The sequence below is a fragment of the Apiospora aurea genome (genome assembly GCF_038362705.1).
Source record: "Apiospora aurea strain CBS 24483 chromosome Unknown utg000005l_segment0_segment0, whole genome shotgun sequence".
NCBI lineage: Eukaryota > Fungi > Ascomycota > Sordariomycetes > Amphisphaeriales > Apiosporaceae > Apiospora > Apiospora aurea.
The window spans coordinates 3,751,997-3,772,350 of record NW_027117392.1 but is presented as its reverse complement, the minus strand read 5'-3'; the positions used below and the strand labels follow the sequence as shown (position 1 = coordinate 3,772,350).

The window sequence follows — 20,354 nt, the reverse complement described above, 5'->3', positions numbered from 1 at the left end:
TCTGCCATTACTTGTAGGTCATGTAGGTCATGACTGCTCACCAGTCAAGACAGACGAAGGCGGGCGAGTGAGCAGGAGAGGACCGCGCCGCAGGGTTACACCGCATGTAAACTGGGGTTGCATTCAAAGTGGACGTTGCTGTTGCTATTTCAGTCCCCAGTTCTTCTTGTTGTGCAAAGGCCGGCCCCAGAGTAATTATTCATTGGTGGACTTGACAAGCACTTTTATGCAGGCGTAGTGGTACTGCATCGCGCAGGCTCGCAACCTGCAGCAGCCAGTTACCCTATCAAGCTGCTGGCAGTGGCTTCGATCCCGGCGCTCAGCCGTCAGAGACGCAGTCGGTGTTGGGGGCCGAAAGGAACAATGCAGCATAGCCAACAAAGAAGGCGCAGGATGTTGCATGTGCTCTGCTGCTGTAGAAAAGTCGGGATTTGGGGGCGGATATGGTATGGACGAGGAAGCCCGCTTGGGTGGGAAAGGGCCCGGTCGGCGGTCGGTGACAGGCGACCCGAACTGATGTGATCGTGAAGACCAATTGATGCACTGGAATTGACCGACTTGTACCTAAAGTACAGGCTTACTGCACTGTACAGCTGAAGTGCCCTGGACGCGCCTGGGACGCTAACTACCCGTACCAATGTTGCTCTCAGCTACAGTATCAGCTTCCCAGTCAGCTGTCAGCTGTGGACGACGGGTATCTCAGAGGGTGAATCAGAGCTGGTCCTGCGTATATTAAAAGTAGATAAGATTTTCTTAAGATGTGCAATATAGGTGGGCGTCGTCGAAGCGACCGCTTCCATTTTTGGGTGGCCATGGTGGGGTGGAAGTCGTCGAAGGTCGACTACCGGGTACCTCTTCCCGCCTGACCGACCGAACCAAACATCCATACCGACTTCGAATGCTGCTACCCATCGTCAATCTGAGCACCCGCGCCCAGCTTTGGACAATGTTGGTCCTGGGCCCCTGGGCATACCGCCAACGGCTGCCCCGGCTTGGAGGCCTGGCGGTGACATCTAGACGTCATCTGTTGGCAGTCTGCTGGCGGAAACCACTCGTTCCGGCGACCCCACGCCCTGTCGATCCGGCCAGAACAACACACAGCGATTGCGTGTATATCACAGAGCCAGAACCACCGACTCCCCCAGGTGCCAGGTGCCGGGTGCCACGGGGGTAAAACCCTCCCAGCCTGCTTTCGGGTAAAGGGGCCATCTTTCGCACTGCCTTATGTAGGTAGATACACCCAAGCTTCCAAACCCTTTCTCGGGAAAGAGATTGCCATGCCTCAGGCAACGTAGCTTCCATCGCAGAAACGCGTCGTCCTTTCGTTGCTTTACAAGATCAGGCTCTACCTAACTCGCCAAGGGAGGGGGAGCCTCTCGAAAAAGTCAATTGGAGGGCCGGGCGAACCCCTACCTTCCTGAACCGGACTGAATCTGTCTGTCGGCGCCCATCTGTGCAACAACCTCCCGAACGCGATGCGCAGCTTATTTGCCTCCGATGGGTAGTGGTAGAACAACCCCATCCCATCGGGCATCAGGGGGTACTTTTGGCTTCCCACGATAGCCTTGCCCGATTTAGACAACCTCGCGGACCTTAGACTGCCTACCTACGCTTTCAGCTCGGCTCTCTACATGATTCGTAGGGCTCCCCGGCTTCGAGTCAGCTAGACTGGTCGCATCTCTGCGAGTCTCTACTTCGCTCCCGAAGCTCTGGACGCCGGCTGTCAAGCTTGTGGGTCGCGCCATTCGGGGCTGCATCAAGACAGTTTAGCGGCATCCCATCCAACAGACATCCAGCTACGTTTTTTCTTTCTAATCTAGTTCCTGAACGGTTAGTTCTAACGACTCGCTCGACCTTGCAAGTGCAACCGATCTGGAAGCGACTCAGAAACGCCCACCTTGTGGTCCAGGGCCTTCCCGGGGAGTTTTTGGGAGCTGAACAGCTTTTCATCTGAAGCCGCTACCTAACCACAGTACGCACGCCTAGTGCTCAGATGCGAGATGCTCTCCCCCAGAACCCCTGCATGCTAGTCATTGGATCTGCTCAACTTCGATACTGACCCGGGCGAATACATATACCTTTCCCATATATTTCCGCGCCGTTCCGCTTTAGCATGGTGATCTGAGGCAGCGTCAGGGGTAAGGTAGGGCCTTTTTTGCTTAGCCATACCTACGGAAGACACAACGGACAACTTCTGCAAACCGCAACCCGAGATAGCGTGCTAGGCTGTCGAGCCGGCGTATCTGGCGGATTTGCACTCGAACGGTTCATGGTACCAATATAGCCACGCTTAGGGTATCATATTAGCAAAGCACTCATACTTGCCAGACTCACCAGATCGTAAAGACAGAAGAAGAAAACAATGCAGGTTGCGCAACGAAACCGATGAGTTTAACAGGCCGAGAGTGGTTCATCCGATGATGAAGACGCTCCAAAGGCTTGGGTCAGGCCGATTTTAGGCCCTTCGCCATCCTGGTCTGGGGGCCACGTGGGTTTTGGGGCCATCATCGACATACTTGTAAGCCGGCCAGCACTTCAGCACAACGCCCAAGGGTCATAATTTTAGGTAGTCCCAGTATTTTTCTCGGCAAGTACCTGTCAAGTACCAGCAGCAAGACGCCCAGAAGGAGACTTAAATACGTGCAGATGTACCTTCCCCGTACCGCAACTGTACGTTGGCAGGATGTAGGGAGCCCCCTGCCCCAAGGGCGCCTTCATCACATCCAAAATGCATTGCCCATTCCCAATAACATCCGAACGGGTGTTGGATATGTCCTGGACGTGGCCATACATGAATAACAGCCGGCTAATTCAACGAGATCGCATGCATAGGTACTCACTTGCAATGCAGTCCATGGCGAGTTTGGAGATTTCCGCACCGCAGCCCGCGTTATTCAATGCGCAGACAGGACGCAGGGCGCCATTTTGAGAGTCTGTCCTGTCGGCGCATACTAGGTAGGTTAATACCACAGCTCAGCTATCAACTAACCGCTATTAATCTCAAGAGATTGCAAACATGGGCCCGATGGAACTTTTTTTTTTTTTTTTTTTGCCATTTCGGGTACCATTGGGAAGAAGAAACGAGAAAAGCAAACGAGCAAAAGAGCAAATAAAAGACGATACATGCTTAATAACGGGACGCACTGTACGTCGGGCCTTGCTTCACCTCGATTCTTTTGTCATTGCTGACAACAACACCGGTGGTATGCAAATGATTTTTCGCGGGCGATAGCAAGAACCGAAAAGCCGGTGCCTACTTGCCCGCCAAGAACGGAAGCACGATAATCATGAGGATGCATACTTGCTATCTCTCTGTGCCTGCATAATGATGATGATGGCAACGATGGTGATAGGATTCAATAGCCCAGCCATGCCTGTATTCGATCTTAGTTGCCCTGTGTTAAGTGCAGGGAAGCCGGTGTTGGCTTGCTTTACTGTTACTCTTTTATCTTCGTATCTTATTATTTTATTTTGTTCTTGTTCTTGTTCCTGCAGTGCCTGGTCAGGCGCCCTCCAATGCAGTAGTAGATGCAGTAGATGCAGTGGATGCAGTAGATGCAGGGGCCGCGGGATCATCAACCAGCTTGCTTTTTTCCTGTCATCCTCTGTCTTGGTCTGGGTAAGCATGCGATGCTGTGAAAGGGAAGATAACAGCCCTGCGGTAACGCCGGCATCCAAATTCAGCAATTTGGTTGCATGGACCCATCGAATACGACACGGTAAAAGTAGCACAATACGATACTACAATACCCCAGTGCTGGTCTGTCTATCCTCCTCATCCACCTGGTATGTATGCATGTATGTAGGTACGCCGATGATGAGCGAGCAAGCCTGCATGCGCATACCTAGCACGAGACAAACAATCTCTTCACTTACCTTGGGGATACATAGCAGCCAGGAGTAGCCGGGAGAGCAGCGAGGGGTTGTTCAGATGACGCCCTCTTCGCCGCCGTTGGGGCCGTGATTGGCCAATGAGACAAAACCTGGAAGAGGGTTACTCAGGTCGGCGACCTCTCTTCTGGGGGGCTGTACGACGATTGGTTCTGCAGACGCCTCCTCGGAGACCTTTTTGCGTCCTTCCGTCATGATTCCGCAGATGCATGTCTTGGGGATGGCTTCCCAAGCGCTCCCTCCGAGCAAGAAGCCTCCAGTTTGCGGGCCCTTGCAGTTTTGTCCATCTTTTTCTTCTTCTTCTCCTTTCCCCGTCTTCCTAGGAGAAGGAATCTCGCAGACAGACTGAGGTCACACATACCACTACATGCCGTCCCCAGCCCAGCATACAGGCACAGGCACAGGCACAGGCACAGGCACAGGCACAGGCACATTGATGTATATAGCCTTTGTGAAGGTTGTGTTGTGTCTGGTTTAACAAGGTTCGACTACAACCAAAGCCCCGGGACCCCGCGGTACGTCGCTCCCACTCTCGCTCGCCGTGTGTGGTGGTCTTGCGTGTTTGTGAACACGACCACTTTCGTGTCGGCAAATTGTAAAAAGCCAGAGAGTAAATAAACACGACCGGCCCGTCGCGTCTCCTCTGACCCTCGTCGACCGTACGGCTGGCTTGATCTGGTGTGACCGCAAAGGAGGCCAACCAACCATGAATACAGCCGATGAATAGGTAGTCAAGCGATGCTTCGCTCTCAACCACCGCCGCCGCCGCCAACAACGGCAATCTACCTGAGCTATTGAACCTGTAAACACGAGCTGCTTCTCACCCCGGCCCGTTCTCTTTTCTTCTCTTGCCAATTATGTAGCTAGCTGTACCTGTGCTGTGCCGCCCGGTAGTCGCTTGGGCCCTTATCTCTCTGTCTCCTCTCTCTGCGTTCAACGGCGTTGCGCCACGGCGATCATGATTGACGTCGATGTTCCACGACCACTCGTAGACCAATGTCATTTCCAAGCACGTCCTGTTGCTGATCTCGGGGGAGGGGAGGTCTTAGATCTGATGCGAACGGACCGAATCTGAGTCTGTCATTTCTTCCATGGCAACTTTCTAGAAGCGTGCACGACTCACACGCGAGCCCCCCCTTGTTGTGTTTGTCGGTGCGGTTGTTGTTGTTGTTATCGCTGACGATGGTAATGATATCCGTGGCTTGTTCCACACACTGTCTCTTCTTTTTTCGGGCTGCTTTGCTTTTCGCCTTGCCTTGCCTCCCCCCCGGTTCAAAGGTCTCGAGAGCCCCGGCGAAAACCGAGTGGGAACCGAAGAGTGGGATGGCAATCTTCGTCACCATCCAAGACAAGAAAGACATGTTCGCGGGGTGTTTCCCAAGACCGCCAACAACAACATCATCATCACCGCCGTGGAGCTGGGCATACGTACTTAGCAGCCCAGAAATTACAGCTTTCGTGTTTGACAGACTCCTCCCCAGTTAAACATCGTGGGGGGTAACGACCTTTTCCCTCTCTCGGGGGGCTGCTGTTGCACTCGGGATATACCCAGTCAATAGTTCTGGAGATCCGAATCCTGACCCAACTTGGGTCTAACGACACGGGTGCCCTGAGGTAGTAGGTTCATGTAATAAGAACCAACTGCATACATGCTGCTATACCTAGTACGAATTCCATTCTGCCTTGTTGCTGCTCTCCCCTGCCAAACGCCCACCAGCCCGCTCGAATATCACCCGTATGCGTATGCACATATGCACGTATGTAGCGCCTTGCTTAAAATTACTACACACGCAATGCATACTTGGCTCTGGAGCCCCAAACTTCAACCGACTCTGGTACGGCACAGCAGGGGGTGGTGCGGTACGGTACGGCACACATACGAACAAAATGAACAAGCGGATGTATGGGAAAGGAACTATTGCCAAACTCGGAGCGGTCGCCGTCTTTCCCTCCCCTCCAACCACGCACCAATCTCAACTTTATCTGGGATCTATTTGATTTTCCTGCCATATGCCGAAATGGCCCCCTTCCCTTCCGTCTCTCCGAGGGCCAAAGGGCTTGCCAGCCCATCACCGCCAAGTCTATAACGCCGCGTCGCTCGGCTCATCCCGACCGCAATATTAGGTGCCTCTTTTTTATCTGTTGGGCCCATTACGGCCCCCCGATGTGCATACGCTTCTGGCGAAGCTACTGGGCTCAGCCTTATCACAAGCTAACACTTTCATCCTGGCTCTATGCCGCCATAGCATCGTAGGCTGTTGCTACTCCTGCTGCTGCTGTTGTTGTTATTCTTTGTCTACTGTATATCCATTGCGCCCCCTGTTCCCCATAGAGGCCGGCAAATCTTATCTACTCTAGTAAAGCCAGAGTCCTGATCCCGTGATCATCCAAACATCCGATTTCTATCGTTTCTCACTTGTGGTTCCATTCCTAAACTATTGATTTTGTAACTGGTGCCCCCCCCTGTTCCCCTTGCCAATCCCCCATGGCCCAATTCTCCCTGTCCCTCCTCATTGCGTTAGAGCGTTGGAAATCTGCAGCGTCACCACACCGCCAGCACACTCAACCATCTCCACTGATCGAAGATCTTCAACTATCCAGTCAGGCTGGGCGGCAACCACCTGGTCCAGAGTGTGACTTGTGACCAAGCCAATCACTTTGCAACCCGCAGCCTTACCGGACAAGATCCCTGCGGGACTATCCTCGAAGACGATGACATCTGGCGATGATGAGTCGTCGCTGCCGCTGCCGCCAAGGTTTAGTCGCTGCTTGCCAAGGTTGTAGCAGGCCGGGTCCGGCTTGCCGTTCTCAACCGACTCCGCGGTGATCAGGTGTTCCGGGTGAGGCAGCTGGAGCCTGTCGAGCCAGCCGTTGACGAGGGGCTCAGTGCCCGAGGTCACGATGGCCCAGGGGGCGCGGGCGGCGATCAGGCTGTCCAGGAGCGCTCGGGCACCAGGAATCTCAACGGCATCCTCACCGTGGAGCTTGGGCAGAAGTCCCTCCATATGCCGGACGTCTGTGCACTCGGTGTGTGAGTAAGTCTCTCTCTCTGTGTGTGTGCGTGCGCCTACGGCGGCTGGTTGGTGACAGCAAAGCCTCCCCCCCCCCCCAAAAGGGGGTGAGTGCGGTGGCATGGGGATTGGTTGGATGCGGGGGAGCACATAGGGAGGGAGGGCAGGGGGTTAGAAAAAGGCGCTCACATTGCCAATTGGCCTTCTCGGGAGCAAGAACCTTCAGCATGTCTATGCTCCTCCTGCCGTGTGAAGTCTGCAGGATGACCTGGGGGTCCACGCCGATCTCTGCGCCGACGCTGTATGTGAACGAATCAGTGGGCGAGCGAGAGCCAGGTACGCAACGATCGCACCAGCGATCGATGAGCGTTCGGTGGTAAGGGGGGACGAGCCGTATAACAGCACGCCCCGGGGGGTAAGTAAGTACATATAAGTAACTTACGTGTGCCAGTGGTTTACGACGGCTGCCGTGGAATCAATAATGGTACCATCCATGTCGAAGAGCAGGCCGCGGAAGCCTGCCTTCACCGGAGGAGCCGTATAACTCATGCTTGCGGATTCTCTTGTCAAGCTGCCACACAGGAAGGAGAGGAGTCAAGTAGAAACAAAGGGCAATGAGCGAATGTTTTGCTTTAGGTGAAAGCCTTGAAAGTCCAAGTAAACGGATTATACCTAATGGTCTGTCTGTCTGTCTGTCTTGCGCCAAATGATCTGCTCGATCGAGTGAGAATCAACGTCGAGCTGCGCCTATATGTACAATATGCGTAGGGGGGGCCTTTCCAACCGGATCGGGAAACTCCGACTGCGCTGGCCCCACCCGCCGCAAGAATAGCATGTTCAAGGTGTGTTCAATGTTCGATTCGCTCTTACTGACTAACGCCGACGACCTTCGAGTCGCTTGACAAACCACATACCAGTTGATGCATGCATCCATCAATCGATCAATTGATGAATACGATGGCCAAAACAAATCTTCATACATAAGTAGAGATCCAAGAAGGGAAATGCCATAGAAACAGAGGCAAATCGCCTGAGAATCAATAAAGGTAGGCATCATTAAACTTCCAATCAACGCCCTACGTTCCGTGAGTTGAGTTCAGACTGCGAGAAGCTAAAAAAGTACTTGCAGGAAGTACCCCGGGCGGTGAAGCCGTATCAGTGGGGCAGCACTAAAGAGGACGCTGGAACAATGGCTCTGATTGGCATTGGGCCGGCAGAAAAGTCCATCCCACTTCCTGTGCGATAAGATTGGAAATTTTGGGATCCTCAACACCATACACCCGCAACCAAGGTGTTTTGTATCAAGTCAATCTACGGGATCAAAATGCCGAGCATTAACAAACCCGGAAGTATGTACTCTGCTCCTATCTGTCCTGCGACAATGCAAAGCATCCCCAGTCTGACCAACCCCGTGCTACAGAGCCCAAGTCCAAGCGGACGCCCACTCGCCTTCGACACAAGATCGAGAAGGCATCGTCGGCGAAGCAACGAAAGGCCAGAAAGGAGGCCAAGAAGAACCCAGAATGGCGGTCCAAACTGAAGAAGGATCCTGGTATTCCTAACCTGTTCCCCTACAAGGAGAAGATTCTCCAGGAGATCGAGGATGGCCGGCGCCGCAAGCAGGAGGAGCAGCAGAAGCGCAGGGAAATGGCCAAGGCCGCAAAGACCGGCACATCCGCACAGGATCAAACCATTGAGGTCGATATGGACGGTGACGCCGATGACTTCGAAGGTTTCGCAGAGGACGACGACGCTATGGATGAGGACGACGAGGGCGACAGCTCCAACCCCATGGCCGCCCTCATTGCCAGTGCAAGGCGCGCTGCCGAGCAGTACGATCGCGAACTACAGAGCGGCAGTGATATGGATGACGACGACGACTCGGACGACGACGACAATGACGCAGCAGATCTCCCCGGTCCCGATTCGTCCAGAAAGCAGCACGACAAGGTCTTCAAGCAAGTCATTGAGCAGGCTGATGTCGTGCTCTACGTCCTCGACGCTCGCGACCCCGAGGGCACCAGATCTCGCGAAGTGGAGCGGACCGTTATGGCTGCCGCTAGCGGCGGAAAGCGCCTGATGCTGATCCTGAACAAGGTCGACCTGATCCCGCCGCCTGTTCTCAAGGAGTGGCTCAACCACCTCCGACGCTACTTCCCCACGCTTCCCCTAAGGGCTTCTGGCTGCGCACCCAATGCCCAGACGTTCAACCACCGCGATATCACTGTCCAGAGCACGTCCGCAACCCTGTTCAAGTCCTTGAAGTCTTTCGCCGCTTCGAAACAGCTGAAGCGTGCCATCTCGGTTGGTGTCATCGGCTATCCCAATGTTGGAAAGTCGTCCGTTATCAACGCACTGCTCTCTCGAATGGGTAAGAACGGCGCGGCTTGTCCTGCCGGAGCCGAAGCTGGTGTTACAACCAGCATCCGCTCTGTCAAGATCGACAGCAAGTTAACCCTGCTCGATTCGCCTGGTATCGTCTTCCCTTCTACCAAGGACGGCGAGTCCTCCAGCTCCAAGAAGAAGGCCATTGACCAACACGCCCATCTTGTGCTCCTGAACGCTGTCCCACCCAAGCAAATCGACGACCCGATGCCGGCCGTAAGCCTCCTCCTGAAGCGCTTGTCTTCATCGCCGGATCTGTTCCAAAAACTTATGGATGTTTATGATTTACCGCCACTCATCTCATCGGGTGGCGACCAAACGACCGACTTCCTTGTCCAGGTCGCACGCAAGCGTGGCCGACTCGGGAAGGGCGGTGTGCCCAACCTGCCCTCGGCTGCTATGACGGTGGTGACGGACTGGCGTGATGGGCGTATCCAAGGCTGGATAGATGCGCCCAAGCTGCCTGTTGCCACCGAGGCCTCCAAGAGGGCCGAGTCTGGTGACGCGCCTATGGTGGATCAGAAGGAAATCGTAACGGAATGGGCCAAGGAGTTCCAGCTTGACGACCTCTGGGGCAATGACGCTACAACCCAGGATGCTATGGAGCAGTAAATAAGGTTACGAGTTTCCCAAGGCGTATTTGATCTTCTTGCTACCTCAACCCCGAAGCTATAGGTAGAATGGCGTTTTTGGCGTCTTGAAAAAATGGATCTAGAGAGTAATGAATAGACTGATGAGTTCTCGATTGCCAATCATATTTACTACATAAGTCCGAGTCTCGTTAAAGCAGCTGATGTAAACCATACTGACCCTATCTTGCAAGTACCCAAAATCAAGTGCTAGGCAAACAGGATGTCGAAAGAGAGAACTAATTGAACTGGGAGATTGTCGATTCGTTGCTTCTGAAGTATTATGATTTACCGCTATTTTCGCTACACATTTCATACATGAGCGTAACCTATCTGCCTCTTCACTCATCATCAACCTCAGTCGCTATCCCCGCTGCCCACCCACGGAAACATTTCCATTCGGTTGCCCTCCTCTCCCCTTTCCACAGGCAGGGAGACCAGCAAGGTGCAAGTTCAAATACGGCGGCAAATGAGCATTTGATTGTGTCGCGCTCTGCGTTTCCTTTGGACTGGCCGGAAAAGGTTGAAAAACGATCGATTGATTTTTGGTTGATTGATGATGCATGCGCCTAAAAAAAGGATGTTGTTGATAGATAAAATTGGACTGAAACTCCGCCGCTGATGCTGGATAATATATATAAAAAAGGGGGGAATAAGGGGCAGAGAAAAAGAAAAAAGTGATCGTATGTTCTTCATGTACTGTGTCCATCCATACGTTATGTTCTAAACGGCGAAAAACCAGCTGCATGTGTATGTCTATAATCGCAACCCCCGCCCTTGCCACCCCAGTTTGCAAGCTTAAGACCAACGTTGTTTTGCATCGCCGTGACGCGAACCAAGGTTTGGAGTTCGATGTTCGCGGAGTAAAATGAGCTCGCCCAGAGTTGAGAATGGGGTAGGCATCCCGGGCTTTTCTCAAGACGAATTGCTTACTCTTCTTGATCGGTGGCTTCTGTTGAATTGGTGCCTTCTGCCGAGTCGGTGCCCGCCAGACTGCCTATTGTTAAGACGCGACCCGACTCAGTGCGTTCGATCTCCATAGCCAGCCGCTCTGCCTCTTCTTCGGTATGATTCACAGATGAGAGCACGCCGGGCGAAGAATGATCTCCCTAAGAAAATTGATCGGCACCTTGGCGGCTCCCGGCTGAGTTCGGGTGAGGCGTGTTCTGCGCCGAGTTGCTGCCCGAGTCACTTGGTGTAGCTGGCTCCACGACCTGGCTGCGGATGGCCATGATCCATTCGTGCTGCAGCAGCTCGACAGCACTCGCGCGGCCCCGCGGGTCTCGGACGAAGCATCGCTTGAGGAAGTCGATGCCTTGTTCGCTGAGCTGGTCGGGGCCGGGAAGCTGTGGCGGGTTCCCTTGAGCAATGTTGTACATTATAGCCCATTCGTTGTCAAGATTGGACCACGGTCGCCGACCTGTAACCATCTCCAGGATGACACATCCAAGTGACCAAACGTCAACGGCACCGGCCCTACCTGGATTCTCACCCTTGATGACCTCGGGTGACATGTACATTGGCGTACCGGTCATGGACCTGTTGGCTTGCATACTGGCAGCGTTCACCAAGGTACGACCCTGGCGGGCAATGACCTTCGCAGCGCCGAAGTCGACATACTTGATCACACCGTTATGGTCGAGAAGAATGTCTAGTGACGGGGTTAGCCTCCAATAACACATGAATGCCGCAGATGGATATTGTTACTTACTTTCTGGTTTGATATCGCGATGAGCAATGCCGCTCTCGTGCAGGTAGGCAAGACCTTCAAGGAGCTGCAGCGCGTAAACCATTGTGACCTGCTCGTCTTCGATACGGCCGTGCTCTAGCAGGTTGGCCAGAGATCCACCCGAGCAGAATTCCATGAAAATGTACACTCTGTCACGGTGGACCTCGATACCGTAGTATGATACGACGTTGGGGTGATCAAGTACCTCCAAGACACCCATCTCATCCTTGATCTGGGTGGCGACTTGGGGGATCAGCTTGGGATCCTGCAAGCGAATCTCCTTCACCGCCATCAGATGCCCGGTGTCCAAGTTCATGGCTGCGTAGACATTTCCGAACGTTCCTCCTCCGACGAAATGACCTTGTTGCCAGCGCATAGATATATTGGTGGCCGAGGAAGAGAGATAGGCAAGCGATCGGTCGACCTCGTTGGAGAACTCGAGCACGCGGCCCAACCCCTGTCTTTCAGAAATGACCTGCCTTTGAAACTCGTCGACTTGAGCGACTTTCTCGAGGCGTTGTTCTTGGATGAACCTGAAAGCTTCTTCGTCATCGAGCATGCGATTCTTGTCGATCCTCTTGAACTGCCCGACGAGGGCCTCTATGCGCTCCCGTTCTGACTGAGCGGCCTGGTTCGACTTGGCTCCGAGGATGTCGAAGTGCGAGATCAGCAAGGACATACACCCCGAGACCTTGGCTCGCAGTCGGGCATACTCGTTTGGATCTAACCCTAAGATATGGCGGCCCCTCGTCATACCCATGGCAAATTCTAGAGCCGGGACTGCCCAACGGAAAGACTTTCGATCGGTCACCGCACAATCGTCGCAGATGAAGCTCACCCAGTCCAGCGCCAGTTTGGTAAGCTTCATGTTGTTCATCTGACGACGGTTACTGTCCATGCTGAGCAGAGATCGCTGGCCAAACTCGGTGGCAAAAACGAAGCAGGTCTGAATAAGCTCTGCACAGTCAAGCCCCTGGGTCTGTTTTCGGATGGTCTCTACACTGTCCATGAAAGTATTGGACAGCTTGAAAGCAACCTTGCGTATCTCCATCAGTCTGGCATTGACTTTATGTAAGTTGGAGCGTTGTTCCACCACCAAATCCAGATGCATGTCGATCGATTCCAAGAATATCTTTCGCGCGTTGATCAGAGGGTATTGCGAACCATCGGCAATCAACCGCATTTGGCCAACTTTGAGGTCAGTCGAGTCAATGTTCAGCGGTTGGGTGCTCCGGTTACCGAACCAGTGCAGGGGCGTTTCGGGTCGCAGAATCAGCACGTATGGATCGGTGCGGTCTGGGGCCAGCTCGGGGTCATGGAAACACGTCCTCAGGATCGTTTGAATTTCGTCATCCCGTCCCACGAGGGCAGGTGACGCGACAATCTGAATACCCTCAAACTCATCAACCAGAAAATGGCCGCTCACCGAGAGACGCTCGTAGAAGCTTTGGAGGTCGTCGGGGGCAAAAGCGATGCTCAAGTCGGAAGCATTTTCATAGTGATCGCTCAGTTTCCGTGAGAACCGTTGCAGCATTCTCTGACGTACCCGAACAGATTCTAACACCTGTTTGTATCGTTTACTCATCGCGTCCACGGACTCTTTGGGCTTTCGCTGAAGCTCACGCTCGAATGTCTGGCTAAGACGGTTGAGTGCCTTAAACGTCAGTGTGCTAAACTGCTCAGCAACCTCGATATCACCTCCTTGCAGGTTCCTGCCAATTTCGTTGGCAAACCCCCATTCCTGAAACAGGACCTCAGCTTCTTTGAAAGTGTTCTTGTTCCGACTCAACTTCCAATTCAGCATCTTGAAATAGTATTTCAGGGCATCTAGGACGACCTGGTCAAATGAATCGTCGATACAGGGGGCAGCTGCCAACCCGGTTGTGGTTGTAGCACAGTCAAACATTCTTGCTTGATTCGGATGGCCAGCTGCAATAGAAGCTCAAACTGTGCGATCATCTGATCCTGGAGAATCGAGTTTTGCTGGGTAGTTTCCTTCATCTTTTTGCGTACGCGAGTCGGACTTTGATAATTTCCTCGATCAGACGGGAAGGGAAGCTGATGAGAGTAAGGATCTCCTCGATATACGGTGGAAGGTGGCGCTTTTTGAATGCTGCCGAGTTCACAATAAGGGTCTCCTTGGCTTTGGCAATGGTCGTCGAAATGGCTGACAACATGCTGCGGCGCACAAGGGTTTTGGTTTTCGCAGCATTCCTCTGTTTTTCCTCGAAACTGCCGCCATTATCATCATGCAGAGACTTGAGGCCGTCCTCTTTCATGAGTCGGTCCAAGAATGAAGTCTCGTCGCCAAGACCGTTGGTGCTTGGTGATCGCTGCTTTTTCATGTGAAAGTCGAGGTTTTCATTGCCCACCCACTTCTTCAGAATCGAGAGCTCAGTATTGATCATCTCGTTGGTGTTGTACCAAGAAAGAACCGCATCAGAGGCTTCCAAGAATGCCTGGGACTTGGCGGTTTTGTGTTCCGCGCCAAGAGCATCCCAAGATGGATACAGACTCTCGCATTTTTCGATCTTTTGCACCACATCCCGTATTTGATCGATTGGGGGCTTTCCAGCTTCGCTTTCTCCTTGGACCTCGAATCGGATGATCTCGTCGATGACTCTGTCCAGGTTCCCTCGGGCCTCCTCGACCATGCGCCTCTGGACCGCAAGAGACCGGCCGCAGACTTTAGAGCGTATACCAACCCAGAGCTCGGCCTTATGAGCAGTTTTGCCGCCTTGTTGCTCCGAGGAACCAATAAGACGCTTCTTTTCTTGCCTTACGACATCTCCCGTCAGAACAGCGGCAAGCATGCCATGCCATTCCAGCCTCTCTCGGTTGACAGGATCCTGGATGTCATCTTCCGTAGGCTGCAGATCGTTGTCGTCGTTATAAAACATGATGGTCTCTTCATTGTAGCGGTCATCGTATGCGCCTTCGGAGGACGGCGTTTCCTCTTCGGATTCGTCGTCTGTATAGTCTAGGCTCGGGGTGTAGGGGTCGAAATAACCATTCATGTTCGGCTCCTGGCGCATCATACGAAGATAGGCGGGCTCCTGGTGGCGGAACTTGTCGGCAGGATCCTCGCCGCGGCGCGGACGCGAGCCGGACCGGGTGTTGATCGGGAATGATTGCGTGCTGATACCAGGGCCTCTCTGCGGCGCGTACGTACCCGAGGGCGTCCGGGTTAGCGGTAGGGGCCTCTGTTGAGACTGGCGGGTGCTGTTGCTGACCGCGCCAGACGGCGTGGAGGTGCCATTTGCATCGCTGGGGAGAGCCATGCCTCGACGACTGTTGGTGCTGTTGGCCAAGGAGTTGGGTGCCAGAGAAGCCACGGAGCTAGAATGACTGCCCGGATCCGCGTATCGCGCCAAAGAAGCAACTTCGTCTTGTCGCTCGAGTTCGGCAGGGTCGTTGGGGTCGGCAATATAGTCTCCAGAGGAGCCAGACGCATCCGAATCTATTGTTGGCGGTAGGGGGCGCTGCGGCTTGTTGTTCATCTTATCGCCGAGCAGCTCGTGCTCGCCCTGGGAGAAGCGCACCGCCCGGGGCGATGTTTCTGAGGACATGATTGGATAATGCTGCAGTTGCTGCCACTGCCGAAAATTGGCGTGGTTGGCTAACAGTGGTGACCCAAACAGTGGTGGCCGAGTAAGCAGCGAGTTGGGAGAACCGCAGATCTGGTTCACGGGGAAGGACACGCTGCGGGTTGCGACAAGGTCGGAGATGTCTCTCTAGTGTAGATGAGAAAGCAAAGGCAGTGGCGCCGTGATTGCCAGCCTAGCTTTTCGATGGAGCCTCACCCACGATCTTCTTTTAGCTTGGACCGAGAAAAGCGGGATGCCAGGTAGGGTATCACGAGGTGTCGAGACGGAAATCCATTTGGGCCAGGGAAATCAGAGAAATCGGAAGAGGTTGCCAATCAGGGCTGAAGGAGAAAAGAGAGCGACTGGTTACAGCAGTACTATCGGCTGTCTAGGTAATAGTAAAATCCTGTTGTTGTTTTGTCTTTTTCTTTCTTCTTGTTTTATTCTTTTTTCTTCTTCTTTTTTTCAGCTCTATGTTGGCAGTGGTCTGGGCAGCTTGGTGCGATGCAACCACAAGCAAGCAGGAAAGATGCGTGGACGATCGCGATGGCCGTTGGAGACACGATATCAAAATGATTGAAGAAACAAGACTTGGGACCTACATCGGAATCTGCCAGCGGGATCAGCGTGTATGCACCAGGCTTGGTTGGTGCACTAGGGGAGGAGGAGACGCCCAGCACTCAGGCTATTGGCTCCGGCCTTGGGCGGGCGGGCAGGCGGGCATGGGGACTTTGTCGAGACTTTCACGGGCCAAAACCTCCAGGCCCCAGTAACTTGTGGCGCCCAACAGCCCCCCTAACAGTTGTTTCATTAGGTGCCTACATACATATGTACTCACTCTAACGCCACGTGAGACGACTTGCTGTGAGTATCATTTGATGGTTGACACCAGTTGAGCGCAACATAACGACGAGAACAACATGACCGTCACGGTCTGGTTCTTACCAATAAGATGGCCGTCTCATTGAGCTGGGCCTTCAATGGTGTGCGAGCAGGCCCAGCTGGAGCTTTCCAACCCTGCAATCTGCAATCTGCATGTCGTTGATGTTGATAGCACTGCAACACAATCAGACCAACTAAATTTTCTGACGGGCTGATGCTTGCAGTGTTCGGAGATTGACGCCACCGGAATGGGCCAGGCCGTCAGGTTGCACAAGTGGTTGCCATAAAAATAAGATGGGATGCCAAAGTGTCGAACACGCAGCCGGTTTCCGTATCCTGTGATGTGATCCGGTAAGATGGCCAGTTCAATGCGTTGTATGGAAACGCATTCACCAATGCGGTACCTGCCCTCCCTCTCTGCCTGCATGAGCCACTTCTAGGTCCTCCGATCGACGATTCTTTTGCAGGTGAACTGGGAACCATTGGAACAGTCCGTGGAAGAGGGCATCCATCCAGTCTGGCCAGTCTGCCAGTCTTGTTTTTCAGCCACATGATACCTGCATCCAGTGCTAGTTAGTGTACCAAGGATTGGCCTTTTAGCTGCTCGTGCGACCGTGCGACCCTTGCACCCGGCTAGACCCGAAGGAGTCAAGCATGAGGTCAAGGAAGCTGCATGTTCGTTCGGCGGTCGGTACTCAACGCGTCGTTGGAAGACGCGTCGAATCAAGCCTAGTGGCGTGCGTAGCTTGTCGTTCTCATGTGGTCGGGGCTTGTTGAAACTCACCACCTGCCTTTGGTGTACCATGTCACGGTAAATCGATGGGCCGTCAGATTGATTGATGCACTGCTGTCTGGTACATGGATAGGCACCTCTTAGCCACATCGAGCCATTGTACAGTGCCCTATCCTCGATCAATTGACAGCATATCCTACCTCCCTCAATCCCAATGGAAGGTCCATTGTCAGTCTCCTTATGTCTATAAAAACGCCCGGCTCGAGCGCGCCGAGTGCCAATATAGCGCCCGGGTCTGACAGCAGGCCAAGCCAACATGAGGGCCTCTCTCCAAGCATGTCTGCCAGGAAGCGTAGGCACGACGATGGCCACGCTATGGAGGAGCTCCTAAGGCCCTCGATCGTTGTTAGGGTGAGTGCCGATGGGATTCCTGTCGTCCGTCTTGATGCCATTCTAAGCCATTGTCTTTCCAGCCTCACCCCCAAAAAGCTTTCTGTCAAGCCCCGCAGTCTTCAGCCTCTTATGCTTCTGCCTCGAGAGCATTTGTCTCTTGCCTCCCTCGATCTTGCTTCGCCGCAGGGTGATTTTGCATATGCCCGGTTCTTTGAATCGACCATCAAGATCCTGGATCTCGAAGGTCGCTTGGGAGCCCGGCCTGTAGTTTTGATTGCACGGCTCGAAGGGGACAAGTCTGTGTATGCTTTGGAGCGACAGGACAATGGCCTCTACTCCCTATGTAAGCTGGGCAGCTGGGTCAATCTGGAGCAGCTCAGCGGTTATGCCACCGTGACGAACACCAAGATGGTCAAGCAGCGCCCGCAGAACGCAAGCCAGGACATGGACTCAGCACCACTAGTCACTCCTCAACTACACAAGGAGACTAAGAAACGGCGGCTTGCCATCGAAGCCATACAGTCGATGGTGAAGAAACCGCAGAGGTCCGCATCGGTTGCTGAGACTTCAAATGCCCCTTCACCAATGGACCCAGCTACGAACTGCCAGACTGCCAGCCAAGCTACTCTTCCGGCCCCTGAAACGCAGGCGGCAGCTCAGCTAACATTGCCAACGAATCCAGAAGTACCTATAGAGCAGACCACGGCTGACGACATATTCAACAACATCCGCAATCAGTATATCGAAACACTGTATCATTCAATGGTAGGTCGATGTATGTCACATTTTGTAATCCACCTAACAATAACCAGGGTTCCCTAGCCTATTTCGCGAAAGGTCCTCTGTCTCGAGCACGAGCTGCGTTCCATCTGGACTGTGATTCAAATCTGGACATGAACGACCTTATAGATTTCTTGAAGAGTCTTGTGCTGTCAACACAGCAAATTGACACCAAGTACAAAAGCTCTGTGCCGGATATCATTGCTCTAGCGAAAACAGGTCTGGCAGACTCTGGCGATGAACAAACACCCAAGGCCAAGAAGCGAAAGTCGAAGAAAATGAAACTCGGGAAAAACGTTCTTTATCCCGATGAGGACGAGCACGTTCGGAAATGGTGGTCGTTACGCAAGCCACAACGCAGAGAAGATGACGACTCGATGAAATTCGAGTCTGAGGAAACTCGATTACAGATCTTGTATCTCCGCACAAGGGAAACCCAGCTTCAAATCATTATCATCCTGGAGATTTTGGCCTTGGAGTCCTCGAGATCTGGCGACAACAGTACCAGCTCACAAGTCCCTACCCTCCCAGGCGATGAATCCACTCTAGACTCTTCAAAGCAGGCGCCAGTCAAGAAGCGAAACAAACATAATTTCCCCGTCCTCCTGGTTGTACAGGCAGACCGGTTGTCTATTTGGCAGTCGACAACAATGGATGGGGTTGAGCTTCCGGGCGACTCCCACGCTGCGGACTCGGATGGTGCACGCCAGTCGCAGGGATCAAGTTCTGACCCCCTCCGGGACTTTTGTATCGACATAATAGTGCCCTTGTAAGAAACAATGCCTTGGGGCATTTATTTCATGAAAAGATGCTGACGTAAAGCTAGCTACTCCGCCCGGCTTCCTCAGCAATGCGACGAGGTTAACCGGAAACTCGGCGGTCCGGTGATGCCATCGCCGCCAAAACCGAGGTCAAGAAAGACGGAACCAACCGCTAAGCCAAAAAGCAAGCCCGGTTCTTTGGCGAAACGACCGAGTGCCTCGAAGTCGGCTCATTCGCTTGAGCGGGTTCTATCCAAGGAAACCGAGCGCAACCGACGCAGCATGTCGCGTGGCCCTAGCGGGATGATCGCGCTGATGCGCTCCGCCTCGACTCCAACATATCCAGTACTGAAACGAGAAGCTAGCGAGTCTACAACGCTATCAAGCGTGCCCCGGCCAGACTCCAAGGATTCCAGTCATGCCAAAGGCAAATCTTCTGCTGTCGAGCAAACGCCAAACAAGCGTGCGCCTACCGAGGACAGAGCAAAGAAGGAAGCTCAAATGCAGGCCGAACTTCAAGAGGCCATATCTAGCTTGCGAAAACCCAACAGGGAGGTGGCGGTCGGGAAAGCGTTGGAAGAAGCAGAGGAGAGACGCGCAACTACCACTTTGGCCCAGCTAAGAAAGTCGCGGAAGCCGACTCAGTATACTCGTTTTCAGGATGTTGTTCAAGCGACACCAGTGGGTCACCGGTTCCGAGATGCGCTTGGCCGAGCACCTCAAGGCAGATCAACAAGTAACCGTACTCTCGCTGATTCGGTTGAAAAGATGCACATATCACCGTCTGCCTCTTTGATATCATCATCTGCCCCAAGGAAGCGCGACAGGGATACAGCGTTCTCGGCTAACGAGTCTCCTGCCTTACCCAGAGCAACCAAACTTCCAGCGAAGGAGACGGTGGCCACGCCAGCACGCCCGTCCACACTGAAGTATGACGCATTACGAGTATCGGCGCTGGACGAGGGGGTTGTGCTCGCGTCTTCGCCTGTGCTGTCTCGGCGGTCCCAATATCTTGAAGTGCCTGGTAGCCACTTGAAGCCCCCGCGACAGCGGAGTTATGTTACCGTCTTCGCCTGGCGGTATTAACTTGGCCGAAACACCTGTTAAGAGGCCTCGCCTTGGACGAATGGTCTCCATCGAGAACTACGTAACCGTCACACCAGCCAAAAAGCGAACAGTGGATTATGTCGACGTTACACCTGTCAAGGTTGACAAGAATAACCAAGATGAAGGGTCGAAAACGTCGGTATACGAGCAGCTTGGTTGGGATGATTATGATGATCTTTTCTGATCTGGTCGTTGGCCTGCTTGCTAAACTAGTCGGTACAGACTGGAGGCACGATCACCTATCGATTTAAATATTTGTATTAATGTGCCTTGCGAGCTCTCCCACCGGGAATTCTAACACGAGGAGGGGGAGGGGGCGTCGGAATGAATAATGAAACGGCATGATTGCATCGACCTGGCGTTACATATACAAGATAGCTTTTGCTGGTATTGCATATTACGAGCCGGCTTGGGCAGGTATTCACTGGCTTCCGGCGCATGTCCAAACCATATAATTTGACTATAT

General features: G+C 53.4%; 5 protein-coding genes across 5 annotated transcripts; 2 read left to right on the top strand and 3 right to left on the bottom strand.

Annotated features, from left to right (window-relative positions):
- Positions 1–6,401: 6,401 nt before the first annotated feature.
- PG986_007723 (HAD-like protein) lies at positions 6,402–7,451 on the bottom strand (the record flags this gene model as incomplete). The annotated part of the gene is made up of 3 exons (XM_066843945.1): positions 6,402–6,907; positions 7,092–7,201; positions 7,345–7,451. The coding sequence occupies 3 exons, from the start codon at positions 7,449–7,451 to the stop codon at positions 6,402–6,404; spliced, it is 723 nt and encodes a 240-aa protein (XP_066700057.1).
- A 775-nt stretch (positions 7,452–8,226) lies between these two features.
- On the top strand, positions 8,227–9,899 carry PG986_007722 (uncharacterized protein; the record flags this gene model as incomplete). The annotated part of the gene is made up of 2 exons (XM_066843944.1): positions 8,227–8,251; positions 8,323–9,899. 2 exons carry the CDS (start codon positions 8,227–8,229, stop codon positions 9,897–9,899), a joined length of 1,602 nt encoding a protein of 533 aa, XP_066700056.1.
- A 1,126-nt stretch (positions 9,900–11,025) lies between these two features.
- PG986_007721 (uncharacterized protein) lies at positions 11,026–13,551 on the bottom strand (the record flags this gene model as incomplete). The annotated part of the gene is made up of 2 exons (XM_066843943.1): positions 11,026–11,567; positions 11,628–13,551. 2 exons carry the CDS (start codon positions 13,549–13,551, stop codon positions 11,026–11,028), a joined length of 2,466 nt encoding a protein of 821 aa, XP_066700055.1.
- A 91-nt stretch (positions 13,552–13,642) lies between these two features.
- PG986_007720 (uncharacterized protein) lies at positions 13,643–15,214 on the bottom strand (the record flags this gene model as incomplete). The annotated part of the gene is made up of 1 exon (XM_066843942.1): positions 13,643–15,214. One exon carries the CDS (start codon positions 15,212–15,214, stop codon positions 13,643–13,645), a length of 1,572 nt encoding a protein of 523 aa, XP_066700054.1.
- A 1,873-nt stretch (positions 15,215–17,087) lies between these two features.
- PG986_007719 (uncharacterized protein) lies at positions 17,088–20,072 on the top strand (the record flags this gene model as incomplete). Its single annotated transcript, XM_066843941.1, has 4 exons — positions 17,088–18,005; positions 18,053–18,789; positions 18,847–19,710; positions 19,820–20,072. 4 exons carry the CDS (start codon positions 17,088–17,090, stop codon positions 20,070–20,072), a joined length of 2,772 nt encoding a protein of 923 aa, XP_066700053.1.
- Between the last annotated feature and the right edge of the window lie 282 nt (positions 20,073–20,354).